Source organism: Catharus ustulatus, chromosome 17 (assembly GCF_009819885.2).
Source record: "Catharus ustulatus isolate bCatUst1 chromosome 17, bCatUst1.pri.v2, whole genome shotgun sequence".
In the NCBI taxonomy this organism is placed as follows: Eukaryota; Metazoa; Chordata; class Aves; order Passeriformes; family Turdidae; genus Catharus; species Catharus ustulatus.
In genome coordinates, this window is record NC_046237.1 from 8,200,373 (window position 1) to 8,227,552 (window position 27,180).

Here is a 27,180-nt window from a genome sequence, read left to right on the forward strand (position 1 = left end):
GCTATTAATTTTTAAGTAACATTTAGGCAACAGCTTCATCTATTCTAGTATTAATGCTCAGATTGTCAGCCCTGGGTCTCACTACTCTCTGTCTTTTAACCCACACAACACACCCAATATGGTTTAAATAAAGTTCAACTTGCACCTAACAGGTCCAGCTCCTGATATCAAACAAGCACTCAGCCACTTTCAAATAATAGAAAATTTTCAACAGCCATCATCACTGTTGTCATCATCACCATCACTATCATCACCATCATTGCCATCATCTGCCTCCCTGTCACCATGGTCAGATCCAGGATTCTTTCCCACCTCAGGCTTCTCTGCCTTCCCCCCCAATCTCTGGCTTCTCCCACAGCTCAGGTTCTCCCCAGCTGTCATTTGCCTTCTCCCCATCCCTGTTTTTTCCCCTGGTACAGATCTCTCCCCTGACGCCAGCTTCCCACCAGTCTCCAGCTTTGCTACAACCTCTGGTTTTTCCCTAGTCAGTCTTCCCTCACATTGTGCGATTTCTTTCCTTTAACTGGGTTTCTTGCCAGGGGAATTGCTATAAACATTCAGCAAATGTTTACACCCCAGTGAGAGTTTGTTAAAGGTATATTGTCAATTCTCAATGAAAAGCCAATTTCTGTTTTCTTGTCTATTAAGGGGGCTACAAAGGATACATCTTTCGTATCCAGTGCTGCCATCCATGGGTGTGTGGCTGCAGAAATCCCACTCTGTGCTGCAGCAGAAGTTGGGTATTGTGGTACATTACTGAATCAGGGAGTGCAGGTGCTGCAGGGCACACACTGCAACCTCCTGATTTCAGGGTTAGGGTTGGTATTTGAGCAGAAGGACCACACCCTGCTGAAGAGCAAACACCAGGCTTGGCCTTTCAGAACATCAAAACCCAAATGTTTTCATTATGATCTTTAACTGCAAAGCAAGTGGCTGACATGCACTTCATGCCAATGTGTGCTTCTTGCCCAGGGGCTATGAATTAACCTGGGTAGTTTGGCATTTGGAACTTGTTCAGTTTACTTTAGTAACTTTAACTCTTTACTCACCAGGTTGAACACCCAACAACTTTCTGTTGTGTTAAAATTGAATCTCATGCTCCTGTGTCTGTTAAAAATTGAATTAATTTTTGATGAGGTCCAATAGCATCAGAATGTCTGGACCATTATTATGTCTGCATTAATAGAATTTCACTTGCCAGATTTCAGTCTGGCCTGGCTTACAGCCACAGTGCTCCTGCAAATCAGTCATCTAAATCAAATCAAATGGGGCCAGTTTGGAGTATAATTTCCCACTCTATTCCAAGGTCCACTGGTTTCTTCCGTCTCTGTAATGAGTCTGGTTTCATATTCAGGGGGATTTGAAGGAAACAAAGAATCACCTTCTCCAGGTTCACTATGGTCAGGGCTACCCCAAATGTTTCCAATTTCATTCTTCAGGGGATAACAGCTAGTTTTCTAATCTATACACTGTCATGGGACAGGGAGTACGCATAAATATAACTGCAATCTTTTTTTCTGACTTTTATTTTTTTCTTTTCTTCCTGTAGCTTTTCTTCCTGTTTAGGCAGCTTCTGAATTTTCAAAGACAATAATACAGCTTCTTTTCAATCTTCTATTTCTCTCTCAGATTTTGTTTCTCTCTGCCATGGTTTTTCCTATCATAACAGGCTACTTCTATGCAGGTGTCTAATATTTTACAAAAATTTCCTTTGCTCTTTTTATCTTTTATATAGTTCCTGGCCACCTTTAGCTTTTCTTCCACGGCTTTCCAATCATGCCAGTTTTCATCATGTGGAGCACAAATCTGAAAGAAAATCATTGAGCACATCGCTCTGCATCTTCCCTCAGCCTTGGCCTGTTAGTAGCCCACAACACTAAATCTCCTGTAATCCAAGGCCAATGGATATAAGTTAAAACAATTGTTGGCTGCCCATTAATAACAGTACTCACATAAATTGTCCAGATTGGATTGGGGCAGTTGTAGGTGAAGTAGCAGTGAACATAGAAAGCAAAGCAACAGGAACAGACAGTGAAAAGTATTTTTTAGTGGACACACAGGGAGGAGCAGAGTCTGGGCTAGAATTTACCTCAGGATATCACGTACCAACCCCACTCCCAAGATGCTGCTTTTCCCAAGCTCAGTTATCCCATATACATCAATAGTCCACCTGCCCTGTGTATCAGTCCTGTAATATATTTTTGAAGGCAAATCAAAACAATCTCTTTGAAACCCCCTGTGTGGGCCACATTTCTGCAGGTTTCCCCCCAGCACACCAAGTAATATATGGCCATTCCTCCTGGTATAATATCACTGTGAGCTTTAGAGATCATTTAGTAGTGCCAACTCTCTTCTCTGAGTTCTGCAGTACCTCAGCTAAGGGCATCCCCTTCTTTATGCCAGGTACATTGCTCATCTTTCCCAAAACCCACAAAACTCAAACTTGAAGAAGGCAGGATTTGAACCTCCTTTAGAGATTTGACACTCAGTATTCAGTCCTTCCTTACTCCAGAGCTCCTGGGTGAAACCACACATTGTTGTAAATTTGGATATCTGGTGCTTAGAAGTAAAAGGGCAAGTGACCAACTGCCCCATTTGAGTTGCCAAGCTGTTAAAGAAATTTTTGACACTAAGCGCTCATGTTCACTAGATACATTTATTGCCACAGATCAATTATGAAACCTGGCAGCCTGAGCTGGGTGCTGCACAAGAGGAACCCAAAAATCTCTGAAAATCCCAGGGCAATGACACCCTTACGATCTAAAATCTCCACCCCCCATAATCAGCACCATTTTCATTGCTGTTGGAGTGATCATATTCGTTGTCATTGTAGTCACCATCTTCATGGCTATTGGAACTGTCACTGCTGATGTCATCATCAACATTATAATTGCTATTGGAATGTTCATCATGGATGCCATCATCACCATCTTCATAGCCATCATCACCATCATCACTGCCATCATCCCCATTATCATTGTCATTGTCCTCGCCATCAGAAAGGTCATTTGTATCACCATCATCACCATCTTCATTGCTATTGGAATTGTCACCGTTGGCATCATCATCACCATCATCATCATCATCACCACCATTACCATCATCATCATCATCATCATTATCATCATCACCATCGCCATCATCACTGTTGTCACCATGATCATGGTCATTGCCATCACAAAGCTGATTTTTATTACCATCACCACCATCATAGTCATTTGCATTGTTGCCATCACCACCAGTTTCACTGCTACTGGAGTCCCCCATTTCATGGCTATTGGAGCTGTTGTCATTATCACCATCACCATCATCCTTGTCAGGCACTGTGCTGGGCTCTTTCCCAGGCTCAAGGCTCAGGGCACTTGCCAGATGTCCTGGTGGTGGCCACCCAGCTGGAGCTACTCCATGGAACTCTAGGAGAGCAGAAAGCAGCAGCATCAGTCCCAGCATGCTGCCCTCCCATTCACTGCTCCCACCCAGCAGCCCAGTTTACCAGGATGCTGTGCTATCTTCTCTTCTGCAGCTTTTCTGGGTGGGTTTTCAGGGCTCTGCCTGACCCCTCAAGACTGAAACAACTCAGCCCAAGGCCATGCTGGTGTCTCCCAGCTCATGGCAGTGTGTGGTGGGGCTGGTGCCTGAAGGGCCTCCTGGGCACCTCTGCCCTGGGGTCAGCAGCCAGAGGTGGTCCCATCTGCACTGGGGAGTCAGGGGGAGATGGCACTGTGCCATCACTGCAGTGATCCCCACATCACTGGGGCTCATCCCACCCCACTCCCACCACAGCTTCCCTGGCCCTCACACGGCAGCAACCTGGCACCTGCCAGCACCTGCAAAACACCTGTGATTCTATGAAAATAAGGAAAAAACATTCTAAACTATTCTTCCCACCCACCCGCTCATACTTGCCTGCAATGGGTGCTGCCTGCAGCTGCACGCACAGGGCGAGGAGCCCCAGCAGGAGGATGCCTCGTGCCATGCTGATGAAGTCTGTGTCCAGGGCTGTGCCAACCAGCAATTTAAAGTGCCTCGCAGGCAGCCCGGGTCCAGGAATGGGAGGAGGCAGCTCACAGGTGACTTCAGGAACCTCCTACATTTGCCTCTAATTCTGTTTACCAAAGAGCCACTCCAGCTCCACCTACAGCCAAGGCAGAAGCAGGATCCAGGCCTGGCTGCACTCCAAGGAGGACAGCACAAGGACTGGAGGACGGAAGGGGAAACCAGGACTGCACAGAGGCAGATTCTTCACTGCTGCTCTCAACAGGAATCTATGTTGAGATGACCTTTATCAGTGACCTTTATCAGTGACCCCAGTGCTGGGCTCTGCTGCAGGCAGGAGCCTGTCCTGGCCCTGCCATCCCGGATGGAACAGGAACAGGGCAAGAGCACCTGGCAGCAGCACCAGGAGCTCCCTCCTTCCACATGCAAAATGCCCTCAATTCAAGGCTACTGTTTCACACATGAGATTCTTTGCAGATTTTTGTAGGTCAAATATTCAAGGCTTCATTTGAGTATCAATAGGATAGGAGAACTTAAGGGCTGGCCTGCCCAGGACACATCAGCACCAAGCATAATAGACTGGAGTTTCTGGATAATAGGCAAAGTTTAAAGTTACAACAGTGGAGTGAGTGAAATTAATTGGTTTGAGATTGACACTATTACTACAACTCCAAGCTGGCACTTGACAGGAGCAATGGAAAAGCAAAGTCATGCTCAAAGAGCTTTCCATCAACATCAAGATGATGCAGGGACAGCGCAAGGGAAGGAGCGCAGCTCTGCCCAAATCTCTGCAAATCTTTGTGGGAAGAGGGGTCATGGCAAGAAAAATGCTTTAAGTACAGGTTTGTCCTTCTCCTCCTGCTATGACTCAAAGTGGATTCAATTCCTCCATGAGCCACCCATGTCCACTGGAGATCTGGTGCTCCACACCTCGCAGCTGCCCGGTGGAACCCGACGTTCCGGTGCTTATCGCGCATTTCTGTGGCTGTTATTCACCCCTGAGCTGGACACCCCGGAGCAGGCAGTGCTGGCCACCCCATGTCAGCAGTGCCCACTCCCTTCCACGCACCTGGCAAACCATCTGGAACAACCTGAGGGATCGCAGGAAGGGCTCCTTCCAGCCTCAGGCATGATGGAGAGCTCAGCACTGCGGCTGTCCCTGTGCTTTTCTGGTGATTCCTCCTTTTGGGAACAACACCAGAGCTTTGGCACATTTCTGTTTTAGCAGACCATATTCCTGGATAACATTTAGGGAAATAATGGAGGAGAATGTCTGACAAGCAAATTGCTCTGATGAAATAAATGCCTGAGGATACTGAGGGTCAGAGGGACTTGTCCAAAGTGTCCCTGAGAATCAAACAGGAACAGGGATCATCTCAGCTGTGAACCAGGTGTTCATGTCTGGCAGAAATGCACCTACCACAGAGATTCATGGCCTGGAGGAGACCCAAATAAGGCATCACATCAGTTAGGTTTAGGTGATCCCTGACAGATGTTGTTCTGACACACTCTTGGAAAACATCCCTCTCTCTGCAAAAGCAGCAACTCAGTAATTCAGAATTTGTTCCAGGATTTAAGTTTTCTTGTTAATTGGAAAGCTTTTCCAAAGATCTGATTTCGGCCTTGCTTGATTCAAATAAACACAAGGAACAATTTGTCCATCAAGGTGGGTACAGAATGCAAGCTGGTCTCACAGATTAACAGTATCACTTTCCCCACCTTTCCCTGGGGGTTCCTACAGTCACAGCTGTTCTTCCTCTCCTCTGGGCAGTGTCCAGTTTTTGTTGCTGACAACTTAGAGCAACTAAATAAGCACACAAGCAGCCCAGTGCTGGTGATAATGAAGCTATGTCGATGTTGATGGTGACTTGGTTGGCCCCACATCCGCCACTGGGTTTGTCTAACAGCCCAAAGCTTACCCAGGCTGGTGCAGTCCCAGCCAAGGCAGCAGGGAGCGGACAAGGGCACAGCTTCCTCCAGCGTGTGAGCTCATGAGTCAGCAGCCTCTGCTCCCACAGCCACTCCAGGCTTCCATGGAGACCAGTGTGGTCACTACTGAGCCAACAGCTACAGCAGGAGAGTCACACTGAGGGGACACAGCCACAGGCTGCAGTGACAGGTGCTGAGACACCAGCACAGCCCTCACAGCATTGGTCACAGAACCACAGAATGATTTAGGCTGGAAAAGATCTCTGAGATCATCAAATGCAACCTTTGACTGATCACCACCTTGTTAATTAGATCATGGCTCCAAGTGCCACATGCAGTCATCCCTTTAACACAAATGAAACAAGACAGAGCATCTGGCAAAGCTGGTGCAAAGTAAATCCCGCTTTCCCCCACAGCATGGGGCTGCCCCAATGGCACAGGGACAGCTCTTGGGGATGGTTCTGCACAGAGAGACCCACCCTGCACTCTGGCAAATCCCCTTCGCTTGGTTTCTCCCACTGAATCATCTTGGAATGAGGAAGAATGTTACCAGCAAAATAGTTAATGGTTTATCAATGCAAATTGTTAACCACCTGATTCAACAGAAAAGCTTCTCTTTGACCACGTGGGGTGAGATTAGAAAACAAAAGAAAAGTTGTTTTGACTATTCTGCACACATTAGACGAGGAAATGCTGTTTTGTGATGTTTGCTCAGAGAAGCAATGTGATTCCGGGAAGACGAATTATAAGAAAGAGCAAAGAGATCATGGAAACTTATACAAGGAACACACAGATCATGGAAAGACAAGCATTCTCACTACAGGTACTCAGGTCTCAGGCCCAGAGGCCACCTGCGACAGGTCCTCCTCTGGGTGGGACAGAGTGAGTTCAATACTTTGGGACTCAGGGACTGCTCAGCCCCCCGAGAGGGCGGCGGGGACACCCGGGGGGCTGCGGCGGCTCCTCTAAGGTGGGCACGGTGTGAGCCCGGGGCTCCCCAAACACACACCGGGTGTTCCCCAGGGCTCCCAGAGCACACACCGGGTGTTCCATCAGGATTCCCAGAGCACACACCGGGTGTTCCATCAGGATCCCCCAAGCACACACCGGGTGTCCCCCGGGGCTCCCCAAGCACACACCAGGTTCCCCCGCAGGCCTCCCCCGCCCGCTCCCGCCCGGCCGGGCCCGGCCCCGCTCCGTCACATCCGTCGGGGCCCGATGATGCAGGCGCGGGATCCCCGCGCATCCGGCGCCTGGCACCGCAGCCGGGAGCGGGGCCATGGGCGCCGCCCGCGATGCGGAGCAGCAGCCGGGGCCGCCGGGCGAGGAGGGCCCGGGTGAGGCGGAGGAGCAGCTGGTGAGCACGGTGAGGAAGGGGCCGGGCCGGGCCGGGCGGGCTGCGGGCGGCGGCGGGGCCGCGGCTGATCCGTGTGTCCCGCAGAGCCCCTGGAACATCATGATCAAGCACCGGCAGGTTCAGCGGCGCGGGCGGCGATCCCAGATGACCACCAGGTACGGCGGGACCGGGATGGGCCGGCAGGGCACGTGGGGATGGAGAGGGAGGGAGGAACAGCGGGACCGGGATGGGCACCGGGACAGGGGGCTCCGCTCCCCGCTCCTGACCCCTCCACCCGCAGCTTCACGGACCCGAGCGTGTCCATGGACCTGCTGCGCGCTGTGCTGCAGCCCAGCATCAACGAGGAGATCCAGGGCATCTTCAACAAGTACATGAAGGTGAGCGCTGGGGACAGGTGGGCAGCCGCAGGGGCATGGGGACAGCTCGGCTGCCACCGAGGCCATCGCACCTCTCTGTGGGAGCTGAGCCGACCCTGTGCAGGCTTTATCCTCTCCTGGCCTTTCCTCTCCAGTTTTTCCAGACTGCAGCAATCAACGTGCGTGATAACGTTGGGGAGGAGGTGGACCCGGAGCAGCTCATCCAGGAGACCTGTAGGAGCTGCCTGGAGCAGGTGGGTACTGGTGAGTTGTTTCTTGGGTGCCCAGCCAAGCAAAGCAGCCTGGCTAGAATGTGTCCCTCTTAACAGCTTTGCTGTCACCGTGAGGGGATATCCTCCACCCTTGTGTGACTGCTGTGTTGGGATTTATTCTCACTGAGAAGAAGGCAGCAGTCAGGGTTGGGCAGCTCACGCTGCTTCTTCTCACTGCTGCTGTAGGAGCATTGCACACTGCTGGAGTCCCACAGAAATTGGCCTCCAGCACCCATCAGAGGGTCCTGGCAGGGTAGGGAAGGATTTTTTCCTTTCACATCTTGCTTATCTGCCAGTTCACCAGAATTTATCGTGCGCAGATTGTGCTTTTGCCTCTGGCTGTCTGTGGAAGCATGGCCTGATAGCACTCCAAAAGCAAAGCTGTTGCAGGGTTTTTAGGTAGATATGTAGAGGTGGGGGTTGCTTATGGGGGCCCTATCTTAGCCCAGAATCCATGGAACCTTCTTTGTCTTCCTGCAGGCCAAACTGTTGTTCTCCGATGGCAAAAAGGTGGTTCCCAGGTTGCCCCACGAGCAGGCAGTGCCAAAGGTAATTGCTGTGATTCTACACAGAGGTTTAAATGGCTTGTGAGAGCTGGAAGAAGAAAAGTTGGGATCACTTTCTTCTCTGGCTCTTCTTGGCTGCCTGTGCAGTAGTGTAGAGGCAGAATGGGGAATGTTTGGCTTGAAGGGAATACAGGGCAAGGAGAGCGCCAGGTTCAGGTGCTGCTTGATGCAGTTCAGTGCTGCTCACAGAGGTAGGCTGGGCTCAGTGTTCACCTGGCCAGGCAGGGAGAAGAGCCCTGCTCATCCCACTGCCCTTCCTCTTCCAGCGTGCCCGACAGATGGATGAGGAGCTGAGCCGTCGAGGGAGCCCCATTCCAAAAAAGGTAGGATGGATTCCCCTGCACAAGATTTTATGTTTTGGGAAGCCTGCCCTACTTCCTGGCCATTCCCACAGTGAGTGCATGGAGGTGCACAGGCAGCTTTTTTGAGGCAGTGGAGGTGCTCACTCTGGTGCCAGGCAGTGTTTTCACCTGTGACAAAAGAAGCAGCTTTCCTGGGAGAGGGAGGGTTGCTGAAAGGGTTCCCTCAGCCAGCACAGCTGAGTCACAGAAGGATTTCTTCCGTGCAGAGGAAGGGGCGGCCCCCAGGACAGAGCCTGTCGAATGACCGCGGAGTCTCGGGCATGGCAGCGTGAGTACAAACCCTGAGCTAGAGCCCCTGTTTTGGGAGGGTGGGGGGAATGAGGCTGCCTGTGGGGAGCACAGAAACCCCACAGACTCCCCTCCTGCAGAGAAATGATGGGAGTTCTTGTGGCAGAAGCAGGGTTAGGTTGAGCTGTTACCCTCAGGAGGCGAAGCCCTTCAGAGAAGGGGTTTTAAGCAGGCCCAAAGGGGTGAAAAGGTCCAGATCCAGAGCAAGTGGTGAGACACAGGGGCTGGTGGGATCTGGGCTACCAGGAGAGGAGAATGTGCAGCAAAGCTGAGGGTCCGAAGCTGGGTGCTGTGGGGGAATGGAGGGTGTGAAAAAGGGTGGATCTGGAAGCGCTTGGGCTGAGTCCCTGGTGCTGGTGGTGACTAAGCTGATCCCACTGGGACTCATTCTTACTGTATTTTCCTTCCTCTCAGGTGGAAGCTGAAAGTCTCTGAGTCTGTGAAAAGGGATGGACCAAAGGTATTGGCTGTCCGACACTGCTGGGCTCCCTCTCTCCTCCCCTTTGCTCTCACCAGCAGAGCCCTGCAGCTGCAGGAGCACAGGAGAGCGTGGGCTGTGCTCTGCCCTGATGGGGCCCTGGGCAGGGGCGGAGCAAGAAGAGGAAGCGAAGTGCCTGGAGGCCTTTGCTGGTCTCCCCAGGCATTGTAGTCTGTAGCCCTGCGGTGTGGTGCCGCTGAGGGAGACCTGAGGAGACCAGGAGTAGCCAGGAGAATCCCACAAGAGTTTCCCACGAGGGAAACTCTTAGATCAGGCCAGAAATGTAACATCTCTCCTCTGTGGAAGGCTGGGAGGTCTGTGGCCAGCTCACTCCCTCCCAGTCTGGTGGCAGCTCCAAGGTTCCCTGTCAGAGAGCCGAGGCTTGTGGAGCATGGCCAGCAGCAACTTCATTTCTAATGTTGCCCCTTTTCCAATTGCTCTGTAGTGGGATCCATCCCGACTGACTGAAACCACAACCTTTGTGCTGGGATCTCGAGCAAACAAGTAAGGAATGGCCCTGTTGATGGAGGGTGGTGTCCCCAGGCAGGAGCCCGTGACACTCCTCCCGTCACTTCGCTTCTCTGCCTCAAAAGCAGTAGGAAGGGCTTGGGGAGGAGAGGGGTGTCCCTGTGCCACCGCAGCTGCCCTCTCCACAGCCCTAACGCCCCTCGTGTTCCTATTGCAGAGCTCTCGGGATGGGAGGAACAAGAGGCCGGCTCTACATCAAGCATCCCCACCTCTTTAAGGTCAGGTGCCACAGCCGGATGGTTTCCCATGGGAATTGGGAGTGTGTGCTTCAGCTGCCTTGTTAACTTCCTCCCCCATGCCCTTGTTTGTTATCTTAGAGCACATTGCCAAGGTCTGGCTAGCACACAGAGCACGAGCTAATGGCGTTGCGTGCCTGCCAAGGCGGCGGGTTTGCCAGAGCCAGGGCTGAGGCTGGAGCAGGGCAGACAGAGCCAGGGGCAGAGGCCCGCAGGAGGGGGATTTTAGGGGAGGGTCTGTCACCCATTCTCAGCTCGGTCCTTGCTGCTTTGTTGCAGTACGCGGCCGACCCACAGGATAAGCACTGGCTGACAGAGCAGCAGCACATGAGAGCCATTGGGGGCAAGATGGTGAGTACAGCCGGGCAGTGGTGGCAGGAGGATGGGCAGGGTGTGGGGACACAGTGCTGTCAAGGTCCATCCCCTGCCCCCAGGGCTGGGGCATGGGCCAGGAGGCACAGCTGGTTCCTATGGGGACAGCAGTGGCCAGGAGGTGTGGCCCTGCCCTGGCTGCCCCTAGCAGACACCCTGAGCTGTCCCCCACCTTGTGCCACAGGCCTACCTCCTCATCGAAGAGGACATTCGGGATCTGGCCGCCAGTGAGGACTACAGGTGAGGACCAAAGCAGACACTCTGAAGGGGCTGCGTCCCTGGGGACCCCCACCATATCCCTCCTCACTGCTGCCTTGCAGGGGCATCCTGTGTTGGAGGGACTCTACTCTCTCCATGATGGTTGGGGGGCTTGGTACCCAGGGGGCCATGTTGGGCAACTAAGGTTTGGACATTATGTTGGTTGGGGGTTCATGGTGGGCTTCGGCTCAGTGCTCATTGAGATCCCTGGTGGGTGTGGGCTTGGTACTGATGGGTGCCAGGGGACATGGTAGGTTTGGGGTCAGCAATGGGTGCTGGAGTCCCTCCATCTCACCCTCCTTCCTCCCCAGGGACTCTGTTGATCTGCGGCTAGAAGAGCTGAAACCCTTCATCCCACCAGCCTGGATGACCGAGAAGATGCAGAAGCACATGGAGACGCTTCGCCGCGGGGGGGACGTGCCGCCCCCCGAGGAGCCCCCCGAACCCTGATACTCCCCAATAAAGCCGCTTCGTTCCCACCTCGCCGCCTCCTCCGGCCGGGGCTGTGTGGCCATTTAAGGGCGTGCGGGACCCGGGGCTCCGCCCCCCGCGGGGCGCTGACCAATCACAGCGCTGTGCGTCAGCGGCCGGCGGTCAATCAGCACCCGCTGGCCGTTACCGTGGGAGCTGCATCCTCGGCGGGCGGTGATTGGCCGGCTCGAACGGGGCTGCGCGCTGATTGGTGGAGGGGCCGCACGCGGAAATATTCAAACGGGGCGCGGGAGCGGGCGGGGCCGCGCGGGACGAGTGTACCGGAGAGTGTCCGGGATCGGGGCTGCGACCGAGCCGCTCCTGCGCCGGAGAAGCGGTCGGGACTGAGCCCCTCTTGCACCGAAGAAAAGGTTGGGAACGAGCCGCTCCTGAACCGGAGAACGTCTGGAACGGGGGTTGGGATCTCCCACCACCGCTGCACAGGAGAGCCCCAAGCGCCGCCGTTCGCCACTGGGGAGCCCCGCTAGGGGAGCCCTGACCAGCGCTCGGTACCGGCAGAGCCGCAGGGGGACCCGAGTCCTGCCCGAGCGGGACTTCGGGAGGAAAGGAGCCAGCGCGTCCCGGTGCGGCGCCGCCCGGGAGCGGGAGCCGCGTCCAGCCGGTGACCCGCCGGCAGTGGCGGCCGGAGGCCGGTGTGCCTGTCCGTGACCCGGCAGCCGCTATGGCCTCACAGAACGCCGACCCCGCCGCCGTGTCCAGCGCAGCCGCCCGCAAAGCGGCCGAGACCGGGGCCACGGCGGCCAGAGGAGCGGTGGGGAAGAGGTGAGCGGGGCCGGGAGTGGGGCTGGGGCTCAGGGCGGGGGCTGCCCCGGGAGCCGGCCGGTAACGTGCGCTTTCCCCGCAGGCTGCAGCAAGAACTGATGGCGCTGATGGTGAGTGGGGCCCCGCAGTCTAGTTGGGATTTGGGGATTCTGGGACCAAGCCGGGGGTTGGGGGTCCCAAAGGCACCTGGGGCTGAACTGGGGTGGGGGGTTGTCCTGGACCTCCCTGACGAGCTGTCCCTGCAGATGTCCGGTGACAAAGGCATTTCTGCCTTCCCTGAGTCCGACAACCTCTTCAAGTGGATCGGGACCATTGACGGCGCCGCTGGGACGGTGAGAGGCGAGATCCCGGTCTGGGGAGGGCCCTGGCCCTGCCCCACCTTCCTCCCTTCAGGGCCCTCCACTGCCCCTGTACCTCTTTTTCCCCGAGGCCTTCCCGCACTCTGGGGTTTCGGTTCCCCCTTGACTCCTGTCCCCCTCGACTCCCACCCCCAGGCCTACGAGGAGCTGCGGTACAAGCTGTCGCTGGAGTTCCCCAGCGGGTACCCCTACAATGCACCCACCGTGCGGTTCCTGACTCCCTGCTACCACCCCAACGTCGACACCCAGGGCAACATCTGCCTCGACATCCTCAAGGAAAAGTGGTCAGCGCTGTATGATGTCCGCACCATCTTGCTCTCCATACAGAGCCTGCTGGCAGGTGGGTCTCGTGGATAAACTGCTGTGCAGTTCTGGGGGAAGGGGTAGTGGTGGGGATCTCCAGATCAGGGCTCGGGAGTGTCGAGGTCACCCCCAACCAGCTAACCCAGCCCCTGTTTTCAGAGCCGAATATTGAGAGCCCTCTGAACACACATGCCGCCGAGCTCTGGAAGAACCAAGTCGGTGAGTGCCTGAAGCAGAACCCTCCTGCCCCTTCCCCAGTGGGATAGACAGCAGCACAGCCCCCAGTGCCTGTCTGTCCCCACAGCTGCTCTGGGCTGCTCAGCACCCTTGAAATCATGTTCCTCCTCTCCCCTCAGCCTACAAGAAGTATGTGCGGGAGACGTACAACAAGCAGACCAAGGGCCAGGAGACCTGACCATCACCACTGCCCCCCACCATACCCAACTCCCTCCCGGCCGTCCCCTGCCTTCTGTATCATAGGCTGTTTTTAAATTAATGTCGCGGTCCGAGCCACGGTTAATGTATAAATAAATGCACATTTATAACTTCTACAGGGGATTCTGTAGCAGCTCTGGCAGACTCTCGGTGAGCAGAGGCTCCTCTGCAAGTGTGGGCAGGGAGGGTGGAAGGGACACTTACGCCTGTGGGGTAACAGGAGCTCTATCAATATTTGGGGGCCTGCAGTGGACCCATTCCCTCTGCAGGGTGGGAGCAGCCCATACCATCACCTGCAAAGGCAAGGGTTGAGGACTGTAGGGGTACATAGGGTCACTGTCCCCTGCTCTGTGACCAGGGTGCCACTTCTGCTACTAGCTCACAGCACCCCACAGCAGTGCCCGGCACAGGGGCCTCCCCAGGCTGCTCTCTCTGCAGTGCCACTTGTCTCTGCTGGTTGTGTGGTTTCTGTGGCTTCCACTGTCCATGGTGGAATGTTGGCTCCGCTCTCCATCTCTGCCAGTGTGGCCCTCACCTGCTCGATCTCCTCCTCCAAGCACTGGGTGGGCAGGGGCTGTGTGGGACCCCCTCCTCGCCGGCTGGGCAGCCCCCAGGCCCTCAGCCCAGTGCACAATGGGGCAACATCACCCCCTTGCATGGAGAAGAGCTGGCAGAGGTGCTGGGCTCTGTACAGGTCCTGCAGGAAGAGCTCCAGGGCGGAGAGGAAGAGCACCCACAGCCGCTCCAGCTCCTGCTGCTCCCGAGGGCTCGCCGGGGTCTGCCGCAGCCCCGCTAGCAGCACCCGCCGCAGTCCTGTGAGATAGGCATGCTGAGCCCCTCCTTGGCCCCAGTGTGGCTGCAGAGGTTCCCCGTGGCTGCTGCCCAGCCCAGCAGTTCCCTCCTTACCCATGCTGAGCTCACGGGCCTCTGCGCTCCTCCTGCGGCGCTCCTCACGCAGCCGAGGGCAGTCACCGCTCCCCCCCAGCTGCAGCACCAGCTGCCGGTGTCCAGCCGTGGCCTTGCAGAGGGCAACCTGGGCTGTGGCACACGTTGCCACTGCCCCCCGCCCACGGCATGCATCTCTTCTCCCTGGTGCCATTTTACCCCGTAAAAACAGTGCGGGCTGCCCTCAGTTGTGGCTGGCTCTCCGGGGGGCTCGGCTGCTCTGTGACGCTGTGCTGTGGTATGTGACCAGCTCTGAGCTCTGTCGTTCCAGTGGTCCCACCCACCTTGGCTGGAGACCATACCCAGCCTCATCCCTCTGCTGTACTCCAACCCTGCTGGTCCCCAGGGAGCTGTGATGCCCAGCGGGCTGGCACAGCTCTTCAGACAGAGACGCACAGACTAGTGTTAACTTTTCTCTGTAGGGAGGGGGCTGCTCCTGCCCTTCCGCCTTATATCCAGGTCCTCTGGGTGGGAGATGTGGGTGCCAGTGTGGGGCAAGCAGCAGTGGCTCTCTAGAATCCTTGTGGTCCTGCAGCGGAGCAGGACCCTCGGGGCCAGGGCCGTGCTCCCTCGCTCTCCGGCATGTGAACGAGCTGCTCTGCACGGAAACTCTGAGCTCAGCGCTGGCGCCTGCCCAAGAGTCCGTGGGAACCACAACTCTGGGCTGCCCGTGCAGCACTGCCGTGTGGTGTGAGCCCGCCCACGTTCCCTCCCTGGGGAGCAGAGCAGGGACACGCTGCCACAGCCCCTTCACCATGCACCCCCCCAGTGAACTACTACACCAAGCTCAAGCCTTTCCTCTTTAATTGAGGCTCGAATCAAAGCCACAGCTGAGAGGTGGGAGGAAAAGCTCAGCCGCCGGTGGTGAGATGAGACTGGGACCCCGGCACAGAGCAAGGTCCCAGCCAGCGCTGAGAGGCCAGCTGCTGTGGAGCTGCTGCTCCCTGGACAGCAGGGGAGCAGGGCTGGGTGCAGCAGCCAGCCTGAGGAATGTCTGGTCCCTTACTGCACACCCTCCATCATCTTCAGGAACTCTGCAAGAGAGAAACAGCCTCAGCCCATGGCCCTGCCTGGGAGCACAACATGGGTGCTTGGCTGGGGCCATTGCTTACCATCAAAGTCGATGCGACCGTCATTGTTCTTGTCGGAGTCCTTCATCATGTCCTCTATGTCCTCATCAGTGACAGGCTCTCCGGTGGCTCTCAGGATCTCACCCAGCTCCTCAATGTCAATGAACCCATCCGCATTCCTGCAGGAGAGTGATGGAGGGATAGGACCTTGCTTGCCCCCACAGACAAGATGGGCCATTTCACCCCCACACTCACCGGTCAAAGATGCGGAAGCAGTTGGCCAACTCCTCCTCAGACTTGCCTTTGGCATCCTCTTTCATCTGGCGCACCATCATGACCAGGAACTCCTCGAAGTCGATGGTGCCGCTGCCTGTGGGGAGGAAGCCAAGCATGGGTCAGGCTGCCTGTCCAGGGTCCAGTACCCAGCCCTGCCACCAACCACCAAGGGCTGCTCACCATCCTCGTCCACCTCCTCAATGATGGCATCCAACTCCTCTTTGGTGGGGTTCTGGCCCAGCATTCTCATCACTGTTCCCAGCTCCTTGGTGCTGATGTCTCCACCGCCATCAGCATCAAACATGTCAAAGGCGGCTTTGAACTCTGTGGAGAGACAAGTCAGGTCTTGTGCAGTGGGGCAGAGCCAGGCCCTGCACCATGGTCCCCGGGGTCCCCACACTCACCCGCAATCATCTCCTCGCTGAGGAAGGCACGGGCTTCTGCCTGCTGGTCCGTCTGCAAGGCAAGGGAGAGGGGTCACCGCGCCACCCATACCAGGCCAGAGAGCGCTCACACAGCATGGCCCAACAGTGCCTGGCTGTGGGAAGAGCCTCTGCCCTGCTGCAGGATGATCCTGTGCTGACATAAGCCACAGGCACCAGCAACCCCTACAGTTCCGATGCCTTCCAGGCATGCATGAACATGGTGGGCTGCAGAGAGCTGCCTGCCCAACTCCTCCACTATCTGGGGGGCTCCACTGTGCAGGGGTCATGGTCCCTGTGTACAAGCCTTGGCATCCTGGGCATGCAGTGCTATTTTTGGGATCTCCTCAGCTCCCCTTGTAGGGACCGCTGGAGCTACAGCCGTGGCACCTGTCAACCCCGATCGAGTTTCTCCTGGAGGCGAAGGCCGGCCATGGAGCCAGCAGCATGACCCAGCACTCGACTTTCAGCCACCCCCCGCCACCCCTGCCTCTGTGCAGCCCTGAGCTCCAAGTAGGGCTGAGATGGTGTCCCTGGGCACCTGCACCCCCTCAGCAGCCACACGGTCACCCTTAAATGTGTCCTGCAGCGACCCTGCACCACCCCAATGCTTCCCTGCCCTCACCACCATGGTCAGCCCAGCATTGGGGACCATATCCCTACTGCCCTCTACAGAGGCACCTCCACACCCCAGATTCCCCTGGTGCCTCCTGCCCAGTCAGGTCTTGTCCAGCACACAGAAGCACTTACCATCTTGGGAATTAATGGCGCTTCCCACCCCCAGAGAACCACCAGCTCCTGCAGCAGGAACTCCCAGAAGCTTCGTGGTGCCCCTGGCACCCCAATTTGTAGTGTCTCCTCTGTGGGATGTGTCTCCAGCTACTGCCCCCGGCCCCCTCAGCCTATCAGCGCTGGGGCAGCACCCAGCCCCTCTCAACTGGCAACTGATGCCTTTACCTAATTTAGCCAAAGCTTTATTGGTCGAGGGATTAACGTTGGGATGAAGCTGGGATGGAAATTCAAGCCTTTCAGGAGGGGGACTGAAGCTGTGGCAGGAGCGCAGCTCTGCCCACCCCCAACATCCCTATCCAAGGCAATTCAGCAATGACTGGGTTAAAAATAGCCCTGGAGCCGTCAACATCACCCGGGTAAGGGGGACAGGGTCCCCCCTGCGCAAGGGGCATGAACTATCACCCACTGGCCCCTGAAAACACAGCCCTTCCTGGGCCAAGCTCCCAATATCGAGCTGGTCTTCCCCAGTATAGTGTCCCCCCTGCGCCCCCATTTTCTGCTCCAGTGGTCCCAGGCAGAGCAGTGCTACAGCCCCCTGCCCCAGATAAGGAAGGGGTCTCCAGCGGGGCCTGGGGCACGAAGTCCTGGGAGAGATTTGGAGCATGAGGCCCATGGTTTGGGGTCCCCAGCGCTGTTGGCACCGGGTTCCGGAAATGGCTCCATTTTTTCGTGCTTCTGAGGAGTGGGAATTATGCCCGGTGCCTCCTCGAAGGCTCAGTCCTCACACTCGCAGCCTGTGCCAGCCACTGCTGCCAGGACCGGCTGGGCCTGGTGGCTCTGGGGACATACTGGCCAAATAGCCCATGTCCTGTGATGCTTGGAGCCCCAGGGCTGCAGTGGGGTCAGGGTGACAGATCCGTGTCCCACAAGGTCCCAGTGCCAGGGACATCAGGGGTTTCTTGGCTCCTCGTTTTGCCAGGTTTCACCAGGTGGGAGCTGTGGACATGTCCGGTCCCCAGTGCATCCCACCCTGCCTAGGGAAGCTCTGGGGTCCCATCTGAGCCCGGGTGGGGTGCACAGCCCTGGAACAGGGTGCAGTGAGCAAGCAATGGACAGAGTGATGGCAGCAGCTGGGCTGGTTCCTCGATATTTATAGACATTCCCAAGGAAGTGGTGAGGAGTGAGCAGCCAGGCACTAAAAAAGGCTGGGCAAGTGCTGGAGGTGCAGCCTGGCCATGGGGCGCGTGGCGAGGCCGACTGAGGCCAGGGTGGCAGGGTGCCAAGGTGACCCGAGGGACAACCCAGTGGAGTCTGGGGTACCAAGACACAGGGGTGTTGGGGAACCTGGCTGTCAGGGCACAGCGATGCCAAGGTATTGGGGTATCAAGACCTTGGGACACCACAGCGCCGAGCACCGGAGTGTGGAGCTCTTGTGGCCCCAGCGCAAATACCCGGAGCTCGCCCGACCAGGACATCCCGGACAGGGGACAGAGGAGCCGAGACTGCGAAGGGCGGGGTCGGTTCCCAGGCAGGGGCTGCGGGCAGCGCCAGACTGAGCCCAGACCCTGATCCGAGAGTCCCGGGCGGTGCCGCAGCCGCTGATCCCGATCCCGGCCGTGCCGGGCGGTGCCGGCTCCGCCGCCCCGATCCGGGTTCCCGGCGGAGGCGGAGCCGCGCAGGGAGGATCCCGGGACGAGCCGTGGCGGAGCGGCCATCGCTTGGCACCACCCGGCTCGGCCCGGCCCGGGGCAGCGCGGACAGAGCGGGGCGGGGGCAGCACCGGGACGGTGTCCCGGGGCCGGGCTGTCCCCGCGCGGGGCCGTGCCGCGGTGGGCAGCCCCCGGCCCGGACCCCCGGCAGCGATGGCCGCCCGCATCCTGCACCGGCTGCGGCACGCGCTGGCGGGCGAGGGCGGCCGGGAGGAGCCGGCGGGCGGCGGCGGCGGCGAGGCCGAGGACTGTCCGGAGAGCTCGGAGCTGGAGGACGACACCGAGGGGCTGTCGACGCGCCTCAGCGGCACCCTGAGCTTCACCAGCCACGAGGACGAGGAGGAGGAGGAGGAGGGGGACGGAGCTAGCGAGGAGCTGGAGGAGCCGCCGCAGGCGCCGGGGGCGGCAGCAGGCACGGAGGACGGAGGCAGGTGCTGGGGCGGCGAGCTGGGGGGACTGGGGTGACTCCAGGGACACTGATGCGGTGGTGGCGTCCGTCAACCCGACAGATGTCACAGCCCTGTCCCCGCGGAGGGCACTGACACCCCTCTCCCGGCACAGAGTGGGTCTCTGCGGCTGAGCGTCCCGGAGGCAGCCTGCTGACCCGGCAGCTGCAGGAGCTGTGGCGGAGGTCGCGGGGCAGCCTGGCACCGCAGCGGCTGCTTTTCGAGGTCACCAGCGCCAGCGTGGTCAGCGAGCGCTCTTCCAAGTACGTGGTGAGTGAGCCCGGCGCGGCTGGGCGGGCACGGGTGGGTAGAAGTCCTGCTTTTCCCGAGGAAGGGATCTCATGGGTCTGGCGCTTATTTTTTTTCTCTTTCTCCTTGCTGCTTGGATGGTGCTGGCGGCTCAGATGAGCCTCAGGTAAGTATTACTGATGGGTGCTGCGGCTGCAGCAGCACAGTCCACTCCCTTCTGTCTGGGCAAACTCCCCCAGCCCCTCTGTGGCCGCGCACCCCTCTGTGCAACGTGCCCACAGCACTGCCTGACACCTGCCTCCCCTGCAGCTCTACACCATCTACCTGATCCGCTCTGGCCAGTTTGACAAGGCCCCTGCCACCATCGCCCGGCGCTACTCAGACTTTGAGCAGCTGAACCGCCGCCTGCGCTGCCGCTTCAGCTGCGACATGGCCAGCGTTGCATTCCCCAGGAAGAGACTGCGCCGGAACTTCACTGCTGAGACCATTGCCAAGCGAAGCCGAGCCTTCGAACAGTTCCTGTCCCATCTGCACTCCATCGATGAGATCCGTCGCTCTCCTGAGTTCCTCGAGTTCTTCTTCCTGCCGGACCTGCAGGCTGCACAGCGCCTGACCTGCACAGGCATGTACCGCGAGGCCCTGGCCACCTGGGCCAATGCCTACCGGCTGCAGGACCGGCTGGGGGTCTGCAACTCCGGCCGCTTCCTGCTGACACTGGCTGGGCTGGCCGTCTGCCACCAGGAGCTGGACCAGCTCAGTGAGGCCCATGGCTGCTGCGAGCAGGCGCTGCAGCTGCTGGAGGCCCAGGGCAGCCACCCACTCCTGGGACCCTTCCTGCAGGCCCACGTCCACCTGGCCTGGAAGGTGGGCAAGGACAAGCGGCACTCAGAGGCCCGGCTGCAGGACCTGCGGGAAGCTGGGCTGCCCCTGCAGCAGCAGCCTTCCCTGAAGGAATGCCTGATCAAGGAGCCTCTGGAATGAGCCACCTGTGCCCACCTGGGCAGGAGGGCAAGGGCTGTGGGGGGCTCATGCCTGTGGCAACTGGGAACAGTGAGGGCAATGCTGTAGGTAGCAATGGGGCAAGGGAGCAGCACTGCAGTCCCACGGGCACCATGCCCATGCCTAGAGCTGCCTCCTGAATGCACTTTCTCTGTGGTTAGTCTTTCTTGTGGGGCTGGGGACTCGTGGGGGTCCACCACCCACACTGGTGCTTTGAGAAGCTGCTCCCCCTCTGCAGGGGATCCTGGAGTGGCTGAGCCTTTAGCTGGGACGTACTGGCACCTTGCAAGGGAACGGGAAAGCTTCTGGCAGGGTCCAGGGCTCTTGCTGGGAACTTCCATGAAACTTACACAATAGAAAGGACTTTATTAAATAAAGTATTGGCAGGAAGAAGAGCAAGGCGCCTGCTGTGTCTGTTCAGCCCCACTACCCCAGGGCACCATCAGTGGGAGGCCCTCAAGCCTCCACACAGAGGTGGGAGCTTCATTATTCCCTTCTTCCAGCTGGGCCCAAGCCCAGTCCTGGAGAGGAGCCCAAGGGCAAGCAGAAGCAGCAACTGAGGAGCAAGGGCACAAGCAGTGCAGAAGTGAGAAGAGGAAGCAACGTGTGCCAAAGTAGCACCTTCCCTTATTGTGACCCAGCCTGCCACGGGAGCAGAGCTGATCTGTGCTCCTGGCACTGCCTGCCCTTGTGCAAGCACAATCATGCATCCAAGGGGACAAACTCCAGGGACTGAGTCCAGCTCTTCACCCAACAACTTTATTTTAAAATAGGTGGGTGAAGGATAGCTGATGGCAGTTACATGCTGTGCAGCTAACAGCTAGTTGCAGCAATGCTCTGTTGGTCGCTATCTGTTGCAGACACCTCTGGCACCAGGACTCCTGCAGTGCTTGATCCCACCTGGTCTCCTTCCTGTTCCTGTCCAGGTCCTATCTTGATCTCAGGGTCCCTCCCTCAGCATGTCTGAGCCCAGTCTGAGTGGCATCAGGGTCTCCTCAGCTAGAGCTTGCTCTGTTTTGGTGTCTCTTCCACCCTGATGACACCTTCTTGTGCACAGGTGACAGCCAGGACCCCGTCCCTGCGCCACAGCCGTCCCTGCACGAAGCCCCGGCACCCACCTGCGGAGAGGGACTGTCAGACTGCAGCCCACTGCCCCCAGGACAGAGAGGGCTGGCCTTGGCCATGAAGGGCTCCCAAAAACTTAGTAAGGACTTACCAGCCCAGGGGCTCTCACACTCATACAGCATCCAGTGATCAGCTCTGAAGGGTGCATGGAACCACATGGAATGGTCAAGGGACACCATGAACTTGATGCGGTACTGCCGGTGCGGGAGCAGGGCCGTGCCCAGGAAGGCGTAGTCAGAGATGTAGGCGGCCACACAGCAGTGCACCTTCATGTCAGTCTCCCCTGCAGAGCAACCAGTGCTGCCCATCCTGCAGGGGCCCTGCAGGGGCCCATGGGACATGCCTGGGGCTCTGCTCCCCTGCAGCCAGCTGCCAAGCACAGCTGGGATTCTTCCAGACTCACTCCCTTTGCCATGCCATGCCCCAGCATGGCGCATGCCACCATCTCTGCACCCACACCTGTATTACAGCCTTGAAGTGCCCAGGCTGGGGCACAGGCAGCCCCCTAATCACAGCCTTCCCAGCCCACTGTGTTGCAACACTGCTCCAAAGTGTGAGCTGGTGCCCTTGAACTGGGAGGCACCTGGACCCAGCAAGACTCACCGATGTAGCCTCGTGCTCGCACCCAGAAGAGCTGCTTTGCCTCCTGTGGCTCTAAGCTGAATATATCTGGTGGGTTCACGGGTTTAATGTCAATTGGCACATCTTGAGCCTGGATCTTGGTGAGATGCTTCCTGTATCTCTCGGCCACATTAGGATTCCTGCAGCCCAGCACAGAGAAGTGAGGTTAACACCAGACAGGCAGGTTGGAACACATCCTGCTGGCAACAGCTCCAGCCCAGGGGCAGAAAGAAAGACAAGAGGGGCAGAGCTCCTGTCGTGTCGTCCTGCTCCTCTATTCCCCTCCCAGGCATATTTGAGAATTCCTCAGACAGTCCTCTCCTCACTCCCCTATGCCCCAGGCAGCAAAGAGCATCCCCGGCATGTCCCTCCCATCCACTCACTGCAGGAACTTCTGGATGAGCTCCTCCTGTGTCAGCAGCTCCTCGGGGGGTGGCACGGTCGGCATGGTGAACTGGTGCTGCACTGGGCTTCCCTGGGAGAGCTGGAAGGAGGCCTGGCAGGTGAAGATCGGCTGTCCATGCTGGATGGCCTTTACGGAGCGAACAGAGAAACTCTTCCCTGTACGGGTCCGCTCCACCTCGTACAGCACCGGCACCTTGGGGTCCCCTGGGACAGGAAAGGGACGTTCTGCCGCTGGCCACGGCGCACAGACGAAACCTGCCCTGCAGGGGCCGAGCCCGGCAGTGCCACCCACACCTCCCTGTTTTGCTGGGACCGGGATGACGCCGCCTCCTCACTCCTGCGAACTTCCCCAGCGTCCCAGCCACCGCTGGGCCCGTCCCGAACCCCCGCAGCCCGTCCCCGCCGCCCGGCTCCCCGGCTCCCCGGTTCCCCGGTTCCCCGGCTCCCCGCACCTGTCCGCACGAAGTAGCAGTGCAGCGAGTGCACCTGCTCGTCGCGGCTCACGGCACGGGCTGCCGCCACCAGCGCCTGCCCCACGATCTGCCCGCCGAAGAGGCGCTGCGTGGCGGGCACCCAGTGGTGCCGGCCCCTGCGGGGAGAAGGCGGCCGCGGTGAGGATGGCGGCGGAGGAGGCGGCGGCCCGGTCCCGCTGCCCCGACATCCACGCGCACCTGAAGAGGTCGACTTCCAGCTGCTCCAGGTTCAGCACGCTGGTGATCAGCACACTGCGTAAGTCCCCGGACGATGGCGGCTCGGATCCCGGCCCGTCTCCAGCCCCACCGGCGTCGCCAGGAGCAGCCATCACCTCCACGAACCGGGACCGGCACCGTGACCCGATCAGCAGGACGGCCCAGGAAGCACCGCCCAGCCGCGGGGCGAATACCGCCATGCGATTGGACAGTAGAGCCGTCAGTCACCCTTCTTCTGTCAGGATGCTCTAGAATGATTGCTTCGCTTCCTGTCAATCGGGAGAAGACGGCGCTGATTGGTCGAGATCAGTGTGCGGGCGGAGCCCAGCTGGTTTAACGGGGATGGCGGGGTGGGTTTGGGCCGGTCCTGCGGGCGCGGAGCCGATGGCCGGGCGGAGAGCGTCTGGGCATCCCCCCGCGTCCACCCCGGCCATGCGCCCGCTTCCTCGCCTACAATAGCTGCCTCTAAGAGCTACGGAGCTGCGTGCCGATGCGCAGCCACAACGGACAGCACGGTACTGCTGTCCTCCAGGGCGTCAGGTAAGGCCCGCCCGCCGTGTCCGGCTGGAGCTCGCACAGCCCCGTGCGCCCGGGGTCCCTCGATGTAGCACCGCAAGGCCCCGCGGAGCCGCCACTTGGGGCCAGCCCAGCGCTTCCCGGGGAACAGGCTCTGTGCTGTACCGGGCTTTGATAACCGGGCAGATCCCGGTAGTGTGATGCCCCGGTACCGGGGCGCCGCCAGCTCTGCCACACACTTGCTGTGGTCACTGTGTAGCTCCCGCCTCTTTCAGCTCAAGACTCCAAGCGTCGGCTTCTATAGCATCCTCCAGCTGTCCTTACCTCACTGCAGTGGAAAGGTGATACCAGGTTTTCCTCAGGGAGCACTTGATTCCACGGCCTTCACTTCTCCAAGCGAGTGTAGTGATGCTGTTTGCTTTCCATCTCAGCTGGTGGATCTGCTTGTGTGTACAAAGGCTGCAAGGTCACTCACTAGTTACGCAACTGCTCCCTTTGCCCTTTTAAAATATAACTTGCCTTCTTAAAATACAACCTAATCTCCTTCCTTGAGGCTTTTCTTGTCATGTTCTAGCCTGCTCCTCTAGGGATAAAGGCACAAACACATGGGTGTCAGCTTCCACACCAATGTGATGAAGTGCTCCTTCAGGCAGTGGCTGAGAGTCCTCTCCTACACTGGGCGCCGGGCAAAGGAGGACAAGTCCTCTATACTTGTCCTGCCTCCTTGTGGAGAGCAAGGAGTGAGGGCGGAGAGTGGTGCACTTGTTGCTGAAGAGGAAGACATTAGAGAGAGTCCAGTCGCAGAGCCTCGAGCACTGCAGAGCGATGGGGAGCAGCTGGAGGAGGGGGAAGGCAGCCGAGCAGGATCGGTGCCCGCACGCCGCTCCGGGCAGCGGCCACAGCGAGGGGCGCTCCCCGCGGCCCCGGCCCGGTGCGATGCGCAGCGAACGCTGCGGGCGGCGCCCGAGCGCTCCGGTCCCGCCGCGGCGGGCGGTGCCGAGCGAGGCCCCACCGCGCGGGGAGGCGGCGGCAGGGACCGAGATGCGCCGCGATGTCCCCGCCGGTAGCGGCAGCTCGGAGCGGGTCCGCACTGACTGCTCAAGCCGCGCTGGCCTCCCCGTGTTCTCCCTCTGCAAGTGGCTGCAGCAACTGTGCCTGGAGCATCGCACCGAGTGCTGGCCGTGATCGCCGCCGGGAAAGCCGTGGGTGCAGGCACGGAGAGCCACCGGCAGGAGCTGCTCACCGTCCGGAGAGACCTCATCACGCCGGACTTGCTGCCTCAGCTCCACCTTCACTGGCTGCTCGAGGATGGGATCTGGGCCACACACAGAGGGCAGTGACTTCTTCACGGAGCTGGAGATTGTCATCCAAGGGTTAAGTCAGATTTGTAGTGCTAGGCTCTCTCTGGAGAGCTGCATCACCACCTTTGCCTGGCACTACAAAGAGTGTTTCTAAGATCCCTCCTGATGCTGTGACACTCTCTGCTCCCCATACTGATCACTGTGCTGCTCAGGCAGTTTCCCAAAATCTGCCTATTTCAGACTCACCTCTTGCCCCTCTGATGTGCCAGAGTAACACATCCCAGAGCTCTGGCCAGGCTTCCCCCACTGTGACAGCAGCCCATGTCAGCCTCTTTTGAAACTGGTGAGAGTAGTGTAATTGTTCTCCACAGTCCACCAGCTCCCTGAGGCCCTTCAGTGTCAGCTTCCTGAAACACCTCATGCTCTTCTCCAGGGTGAGCCAACAAGCTCAGTCCCTGTATCCTGTGGTAAAACTGGAGGCCACAGAAACCTCAGAGGATGACAGTGAAGATTGGATTACCCAAAGGACTGAAGAAAGCATCAGGCAGTCTTTGAGTGGCATTTGCACAGAGGCTGCTGCCAGGCTGTGCCTGAGTGAGCTGGCAGTGGTTCAGAAGTCCATGAAGCTGATTGAAGCCAGGTAGGACACACTCAGTGTACGGATCCTGGAGGATGCCCACCCTGTGGGCATCTTCGAGGAAGGCCCAAATAGCTACACTTGCCATTTCAACCAGGCCTTCCAGCTGCCCTGCTGGCACATCTTGGCTGTGCTGAATTCAAACAGGAAGCTCTTGCAGAGGGAGATGCTCAGTACACCATGGGAGAGGGGATGTGATGGCTATCAGGCTGCGTGACACAGTGCTGATGGCCTCTTGGAGGTCCTAAAGAGCTCCTGGAACAAGTCTTTGGATAAATCCCTGGTGGTGTCCTTCCTCACAGCAGAGATCAGCCAGCTGCCTGCCACAGCAGTGAGGACTTTGAGCACAGGACTCTGTGGGAGCTGGCTAACAGCTGGATCAGGTCCTACATTGAGGTGAAGCTCCAGCACCAAGTGGGAGCTGAGCTGGGCACTTCCACTGTGTCCCGTCTTGCACCTTCATTCCTCTCAGCCTGTCATTTCCTCGGCGTGGAAGGGGCAGTTTGGGTCCTTGATCTGCTGAGTGAGCGTCACTTCTTGCACGGGGCAGCAGAGGAACTGGACTGGGAGCTCCTGATCCTGCAGGAAGGGTAACAGTCACTGACCTGGCTAGCAGCTGTGGCCAGGAGCCAGCTCTGGGTGGTGCAATGGGGGAGGTGCTGGTAACATAGAATCTGCTGAGTTGGAAGGGACCCATTGGGATTGTGTCCAACTCCCAGTCCTGTGCAGGACACCACAAAAATCCCACCATGTGCCTGATAGCATTGTCCAGATGCTTCCTGAACGCAGACAGGCTTGGTGCCACGACCACTGCCCATGGGAGCCTGTTCCAGTGCTTCCCTTGCTGGCAGTGCTGTGCCTGATGCACCCCAGGACAGGGCTGGCCCTCCAGGCTGCCAGGGCCCTGCTGACTCATATTCAACTTGGCATCAACCAGGACCCCCAACTCCCTTTCCTCAGTGCTGGTCTCCAGCTTCTTGTTCCCCTGTCTATATATACAATCTATATATATACAATATATACAGGTTGCCCTGTACAAGGTACAGAATGTGTCACTTGCTCTTTTAAACTTCATACAGTTGGTAATTACTCATCTCTCCAATTTGTCAGCAGGGCCTCTCTGCCCTCAGTGGAGTCAACAGCTCCTCCTCCAGCACTAAACATTAGTATCTTACTTAGTATTCCTTCAAGTCCTGAGTCCCAGTTAATAAAGATGTGGAAGAGAATTGGGCCAAGGATGGAGCCCTACAGAACCTCTCTAGTGACTCTAGTGACCTCACTGTAACTCATTGCCCCCAGCCTGTGAGCCAGTTGCTCACCCATTGTGTAACAGAGTTATTTAGCTGCAAGCTGGACACTTTGTCCAACAGAATACTGGGACAGATAGTATCAAAAGCTTTGCTGAAGCTCAAAACCATTACATCTACTGGTTTTCCCTGGTCAGTTAGGTGGGTTACCCTGTTGTAGAAGGAAATCATGTTCAACAAGCAGGACTTTTCCCTCATGAAGCCATGCTGGTGACTGTTCTCCTCCAGGTGTTTTTCAGTACCTGCCAGAATGATCTTTTCCATTATTTTATTGGGCACTGAAGTGAGACTGACAGGCCTGAAGGTTCCAGGGTTCTCCTTCTTGCCTTTCCTTGAAATCGGGACATCGTTCTCCAGCTTCCAGTCATGTGGAACCTCTCCA

General features: G+C 57.8%; 8 protein-coding genes across 11 annotated transcripts; 4 read left to right on the forward strand and 4 right to left on the reverse strand.

Moving 5' to 3' along the window:
• Positions 1-2,637: 2,637 nt before the first annotated feature.
• On the reverse strand, positions 2,638-6,925 carry LOC117004295 (secreted acidic protein 1A-like). Its single transcript, XM_033074991.1, has 2 exons — positions 3,907-6,925; positions 2,638-3,413 (listed from the first exon to the last, which is right to left on the reverse strand). The coding sequence occupies exons 1-2, from the start codon at positions 3,974-3,976 to the stop codon at positions 2,761-2,763; spliced, it is 723 nt and encodes a 240-aa protein (XP_032930882.1). The 5' UTR covers positions 3,977-6,925; the 3' UTR covers positions 2,638-2,760.
• A 253-nt stretch (positions 6,926-7,178) lies between these two features.
• On the forward strand, positions 7,179-11,477 carry DNTTIP1 (deoxynucleotidyltransferase terminal interacting protein 1). Of its 2 annotated transcripts, none has more exons than XM_033075306.2 (13): positions 7,179-7,291; positions 7,367-7,437; positions 7,563-7,659; positions 7,794-7,892; positions 8,391-8,459; positions 8,743-8,799; positions 9,045-9,106; positions 9,541-9,586; positions 10,050-10,108; positions 10,290-10,350; positions 10,648-10,719; positions 10,925-10,980; positions 11,310-11,477. In XM_033075306.2, the coding sequence occupies exons 1-13, from the start codon at positions 7,205-7,207 to the stop codon at positions 11,446-11,448; spliced, it is 975 nt and encodes a 324-aa protein (XP_032931197.1). In that variant the 5' UTR covers positions 7,179-7,204; the 3' UTR covers positions 11,449-11,477. The 2 variants fall into 2 exon arrangements, with proteins under 2 accessions (XP_032931197.1, XP_032931198.1); XM_033075307.2 differs by having other exon boundaries at positions 7,179-7,282.
• A 16-nt stretch (positions 11,478-11,493) lies between these two features.
• On the forward strand, positions 11,494-13,463 carry UBE2C (ubiquitin conjugating enzyme E2 C). 2 transcript variants are annotated; one of them, XM_033075309.2, is made up of 6 exons: positions 11,494-12,252; positions 12,335-12,362; positions 12,498-12,584; positions 12,747-12,951; positions 13,074-13,133; positions 13,271-13,463. In XM_033075309.2, the coding sequence occupies exons 1-6, from the start codon at positions 12,152-12,154 to the stop codon at positions 13,327-13,329; spliced, it is 540 nt and encodes a 179-aa protein (XP_032931200.1). In that variant the 5' UTR covers positions 11,494-12,151; the 3' UTR covers positions 13,330-13,463. The 2 variants fall into 2 exon arrangements, with proteins under 2 accessions (XP_032931200.1, XP_032931202.1); XM_033075311.1 differs by lacking the exon at positions 12,747-12,951 and having other exon boundaries at positions 12,152-12,252; positions 12,335-12,504.
• Positions 13,431-14,604, reverse strand: LOC117004516 (regulator of G-protein signaling 9-binding protein-like). Its single transcript, XM_033075308.1, has 2 exons — positions 14,256-14,604; positions 13,431-14,162 (listed from the first exon to the last, which is right to left on the reverse strand). The coding sequence occupies exons 1-2, from the start codon at positions 14,446-14,448 to the stop codon at positions 13,729-13,731; spliced, it is 627 nt and encodes a 208-aa protein (XP_032931199.1). The 5' UTR covers positions 14,449-14,604; the 3' UTR covers positions 13,431-13,728.
• Positions 14,605-15,145: 541 nt separating this feature from the next.
• On the reverse strand, positions 15,146-18,402 carry TNNC2 (troponin C2, fast skeletal type). Of its 2 annotated transcripts, none has more exons than XM_033075030.1 (6): positions 18,246-18,402; positions 16,045-16,096; positions 15,821-15,964; positions 15,620-15,734; positions 15,407-15,543; positions 15,146-15,328 (listed from the first exon to the last, which is right to left on the reverse strand). In XM_033075030.1, the coding sequence occupies exons 1-6, from the start codon at positions 18,267-18,269 to the stop codon at positions 15,297-15,299; spliced, it is 504 nt and encodes a 167-aa protein (XP_032930921.1). In that variant the 5' UTR covers positions 18,270-18,402; the 3' UTR covers positions 15,146-15,296. The 2 variants fall into 2 exon arrangements, with proteins under 2 accessions (XP_032930921.1, XP_032930922.1); XM_033075031.2 differs by lacking the exon at positions 18,246-18,402 and adding an exon at positions 16,813-16,878.
• Positions 18,403-18,656: 254 nt separating this feature from the next.
• Positions 18,657-20,592, forward strand: SNX21 (sorting nexin family member 21). The gene is made up of 3 exons (XM_033075214.2): positions 18,657-18,930; positions 19,065-19,219; positions 19,508-20,592. The coding sequence occupies exons 1-3, from the start codon at positions 18,657-18,659 to the stop codon at positions 20,177-20,179; spliced, it is 1,101 nt and encodes a 366-aa protein (XP_032931105.1). The 3' UTR covers positions 20,180-20,592.
• A 348-nt stretch (positions 20,593-20,940) lies between these two features.
• ACOT8 (acyl-CoA thioesterase 8) lies at positions 20,941-23,252 on the reverse strand. Its single transcript, XM_033075215.2, has 6 exons — positions 23,020-23,252; positions 22,801-22,937; positions 22,327-22,552; positions 21,926-22,083; positions 21,414-21,605; positions 20,941-21,315 (listed from the first exon to the last, which is right to left on the reverse strand). Exons 1-6 carry the CDS (start codon positions 23,235-23,237, stop codon positions 21,197-21,199), a joined length of 1,050 nt encoding a protein of 349 aa, XP_032931106.1. The 5' UTR covers positions 23,238-23,252; the 3' UTR covers positions 20,941-21,196.
• Positions 23,253-24,158: 906 nt separating this feature from the next.
• LOC117004457 (zinc finger SWIM domain-containing protein 1-like) lies at positions 24,159-26,430 on the forward strand. Its single transcript, XM_033075234.1, is given in 7 exon segments — positions 24,159-24,422; positions 24,657-24,880; positions 24,882-25,001; positions 25,003-25,177; positions 25,234-25,304; positions 25,306-25,814; positions 25,817-26,430. Coding segments are annotated over 7 exon segments (1,632 nt in total). The 3' UTR covers positions 26,086-26,430.
• Positions 26,431-27,180: the final 750 nt, after the last annotated feature.

What these genes read in the sequence shown, in the direction of transcription:
- LOC117004516 (XM_033075308.1), bottom strand. Translation starts at nt 14,448, where the DNA reads ATGGCACCAGGGAGAAGAGATGCATGCCGTGGGCGGGGGGCAGTGGCA. An exon ending in GGCCCGTGAGCTCAGCATGG is followed by an intron (nt 14,163 to 14,255) that starts GTAAGGAGGGAA and finishes CCTATCTCACAG; the next exon opens with GACTGCGGCGGGTGCTGCTA.
- SNX21 (XM_033075214.2), top strand. Translation starts at nt 18,657, where the DNA reads ATGGCCGCCCGCATCCTGCACCGGCTGCGGCACGCGCTGGCGGGCGAG. An exon ending in AGCAGGCACGGAGGACGGAG is followed by an intron (nt 18,931 to 19,064) that starts GCAGGTGCTGGG and finishes CTCCCGGCACAG; the next exon opens with AGTGGGTCTCTGCGGCTGAG. An exon ending in AGCGCTCTTCCAAGTACGTG is followed by an intron (nt 19,220 to 19,507) that starts GTGAGTGAGCCC and finishes CCTCCCCTGCAG; the next exon opens with CTCTACACCATCTACCTGAT.
- UBE2C (XM_033075309.2), top strand. Translation starts at nt 12,152, where the DNA reads ATGGCCTCACAGAACGCCGACCCCGCCGCCGTGTCCAGCGCAGCCGCC. An exon ending in AAGAACTGATGGCGCTGATG is followed by an intron (nt 12,363 to 12,497) that starts GTGAGTGGGGCC and finishes CTGTCCCTGCAG; the next exon opens with ATGTCCGGTGACAAAGGCAT. An exon ending in TTGACGGCGCCGCTGGGACG is followed by an intron (nt 12,585 to 12,746) that starts GTGAGAGGCGAG and finishes TCCCACCCCCAG; the next exon opens with GCCTACGAGGAGCTGCGGTA.
- TNNC2 (XM_033075030.1), bottom strand. Translation starts at nt 18,269, where the DNA reads ATGTCCTGGTCGGGCGAGCTCCGG. An exon ending in TGCTTCCGCATCTTTGACCG is followed by an intron (nt 15,544 to 15,619) that starts GTGAGTGTGGGG and finishes ACTCTCCTGCAG; the next exon opens with GAATGCGGATGGGTTCATTG. An exon ending in CGGTCGCATCGACTTTGATG is followed by an intron (nt 15,329 to 15,406) that starts GTAAGCAATGGC and finishes TCTCTCTTGCAG; the next exon opens with AGTTCCTGAAGATGATGGAG.
- DNTTIP1 (XM_033075306.2), top strand. Translation starts at nt 7,205, where the DNA reads ATGGGCGCCGCCCGCGATGCGGAGCAGCAGCCGGGGCCGCCGGGCGAG. An exon ending in CGATCCCAGATGACCACCAG is followed by an intron (nt 7,438 to 7,562) that starts GTACGGCGGGAC and finishes CTCCACCCGCAG; the next exon opens with CTTCACGGACCCGAGCGTGT. An exon ending in GGAGCCCCATTCCAAAAAAG is followed by an intron (nt 8,800 to 9,044) that starts GTAGGATGGATT and finishes TCTTCCGTGCAG; the next exon opens with AGGAAGGGGCGGCCCCCAGG.
- LOC117004295 (XM_033074991.1), bottom strand. Translation starts at nt 3,976, where the DNA reads ATGGCACGAGGCATCCTCCTGCTGGGGCTCCTCGCCCTGTGCGTGCAG. An exon ending in GCAGGCAGCACCCATTGCAG is followed by an intron (nt 3,414 to 3,906) that starts GCAAGTATGAGC and finishes CTGCTCTCCTAG; the next exon opens with AGTTCCATGGAGTAGCTCCA.
- ACOT8 (XM_033075215.2), bottom strand. Translation starts at nt 23,237, where the DNA reads ATGGCGGTATTCGCCCCGCGGCTGGGCGGTGCTTCCTGGGCCGTCCTG. An exon ending in CTCATCCAGAAGTTCCTGCA is followed by an intron (nt 22,084 to 22,326) that starts GTGAGTGGATGG and finishes GCTGGGCTGCAG; the next exon opens with GAATCCTAATGTGGCCGAGA. An exon ending in GCGAGCACGAGGCTACATCG is followed by an intron (nt 21,606 to 21,925) that starts GTGAGTCTTGCT and finishes GTTGCTCTGCAG; the next exon opens with GGGAGACTGACATGAAGGTG.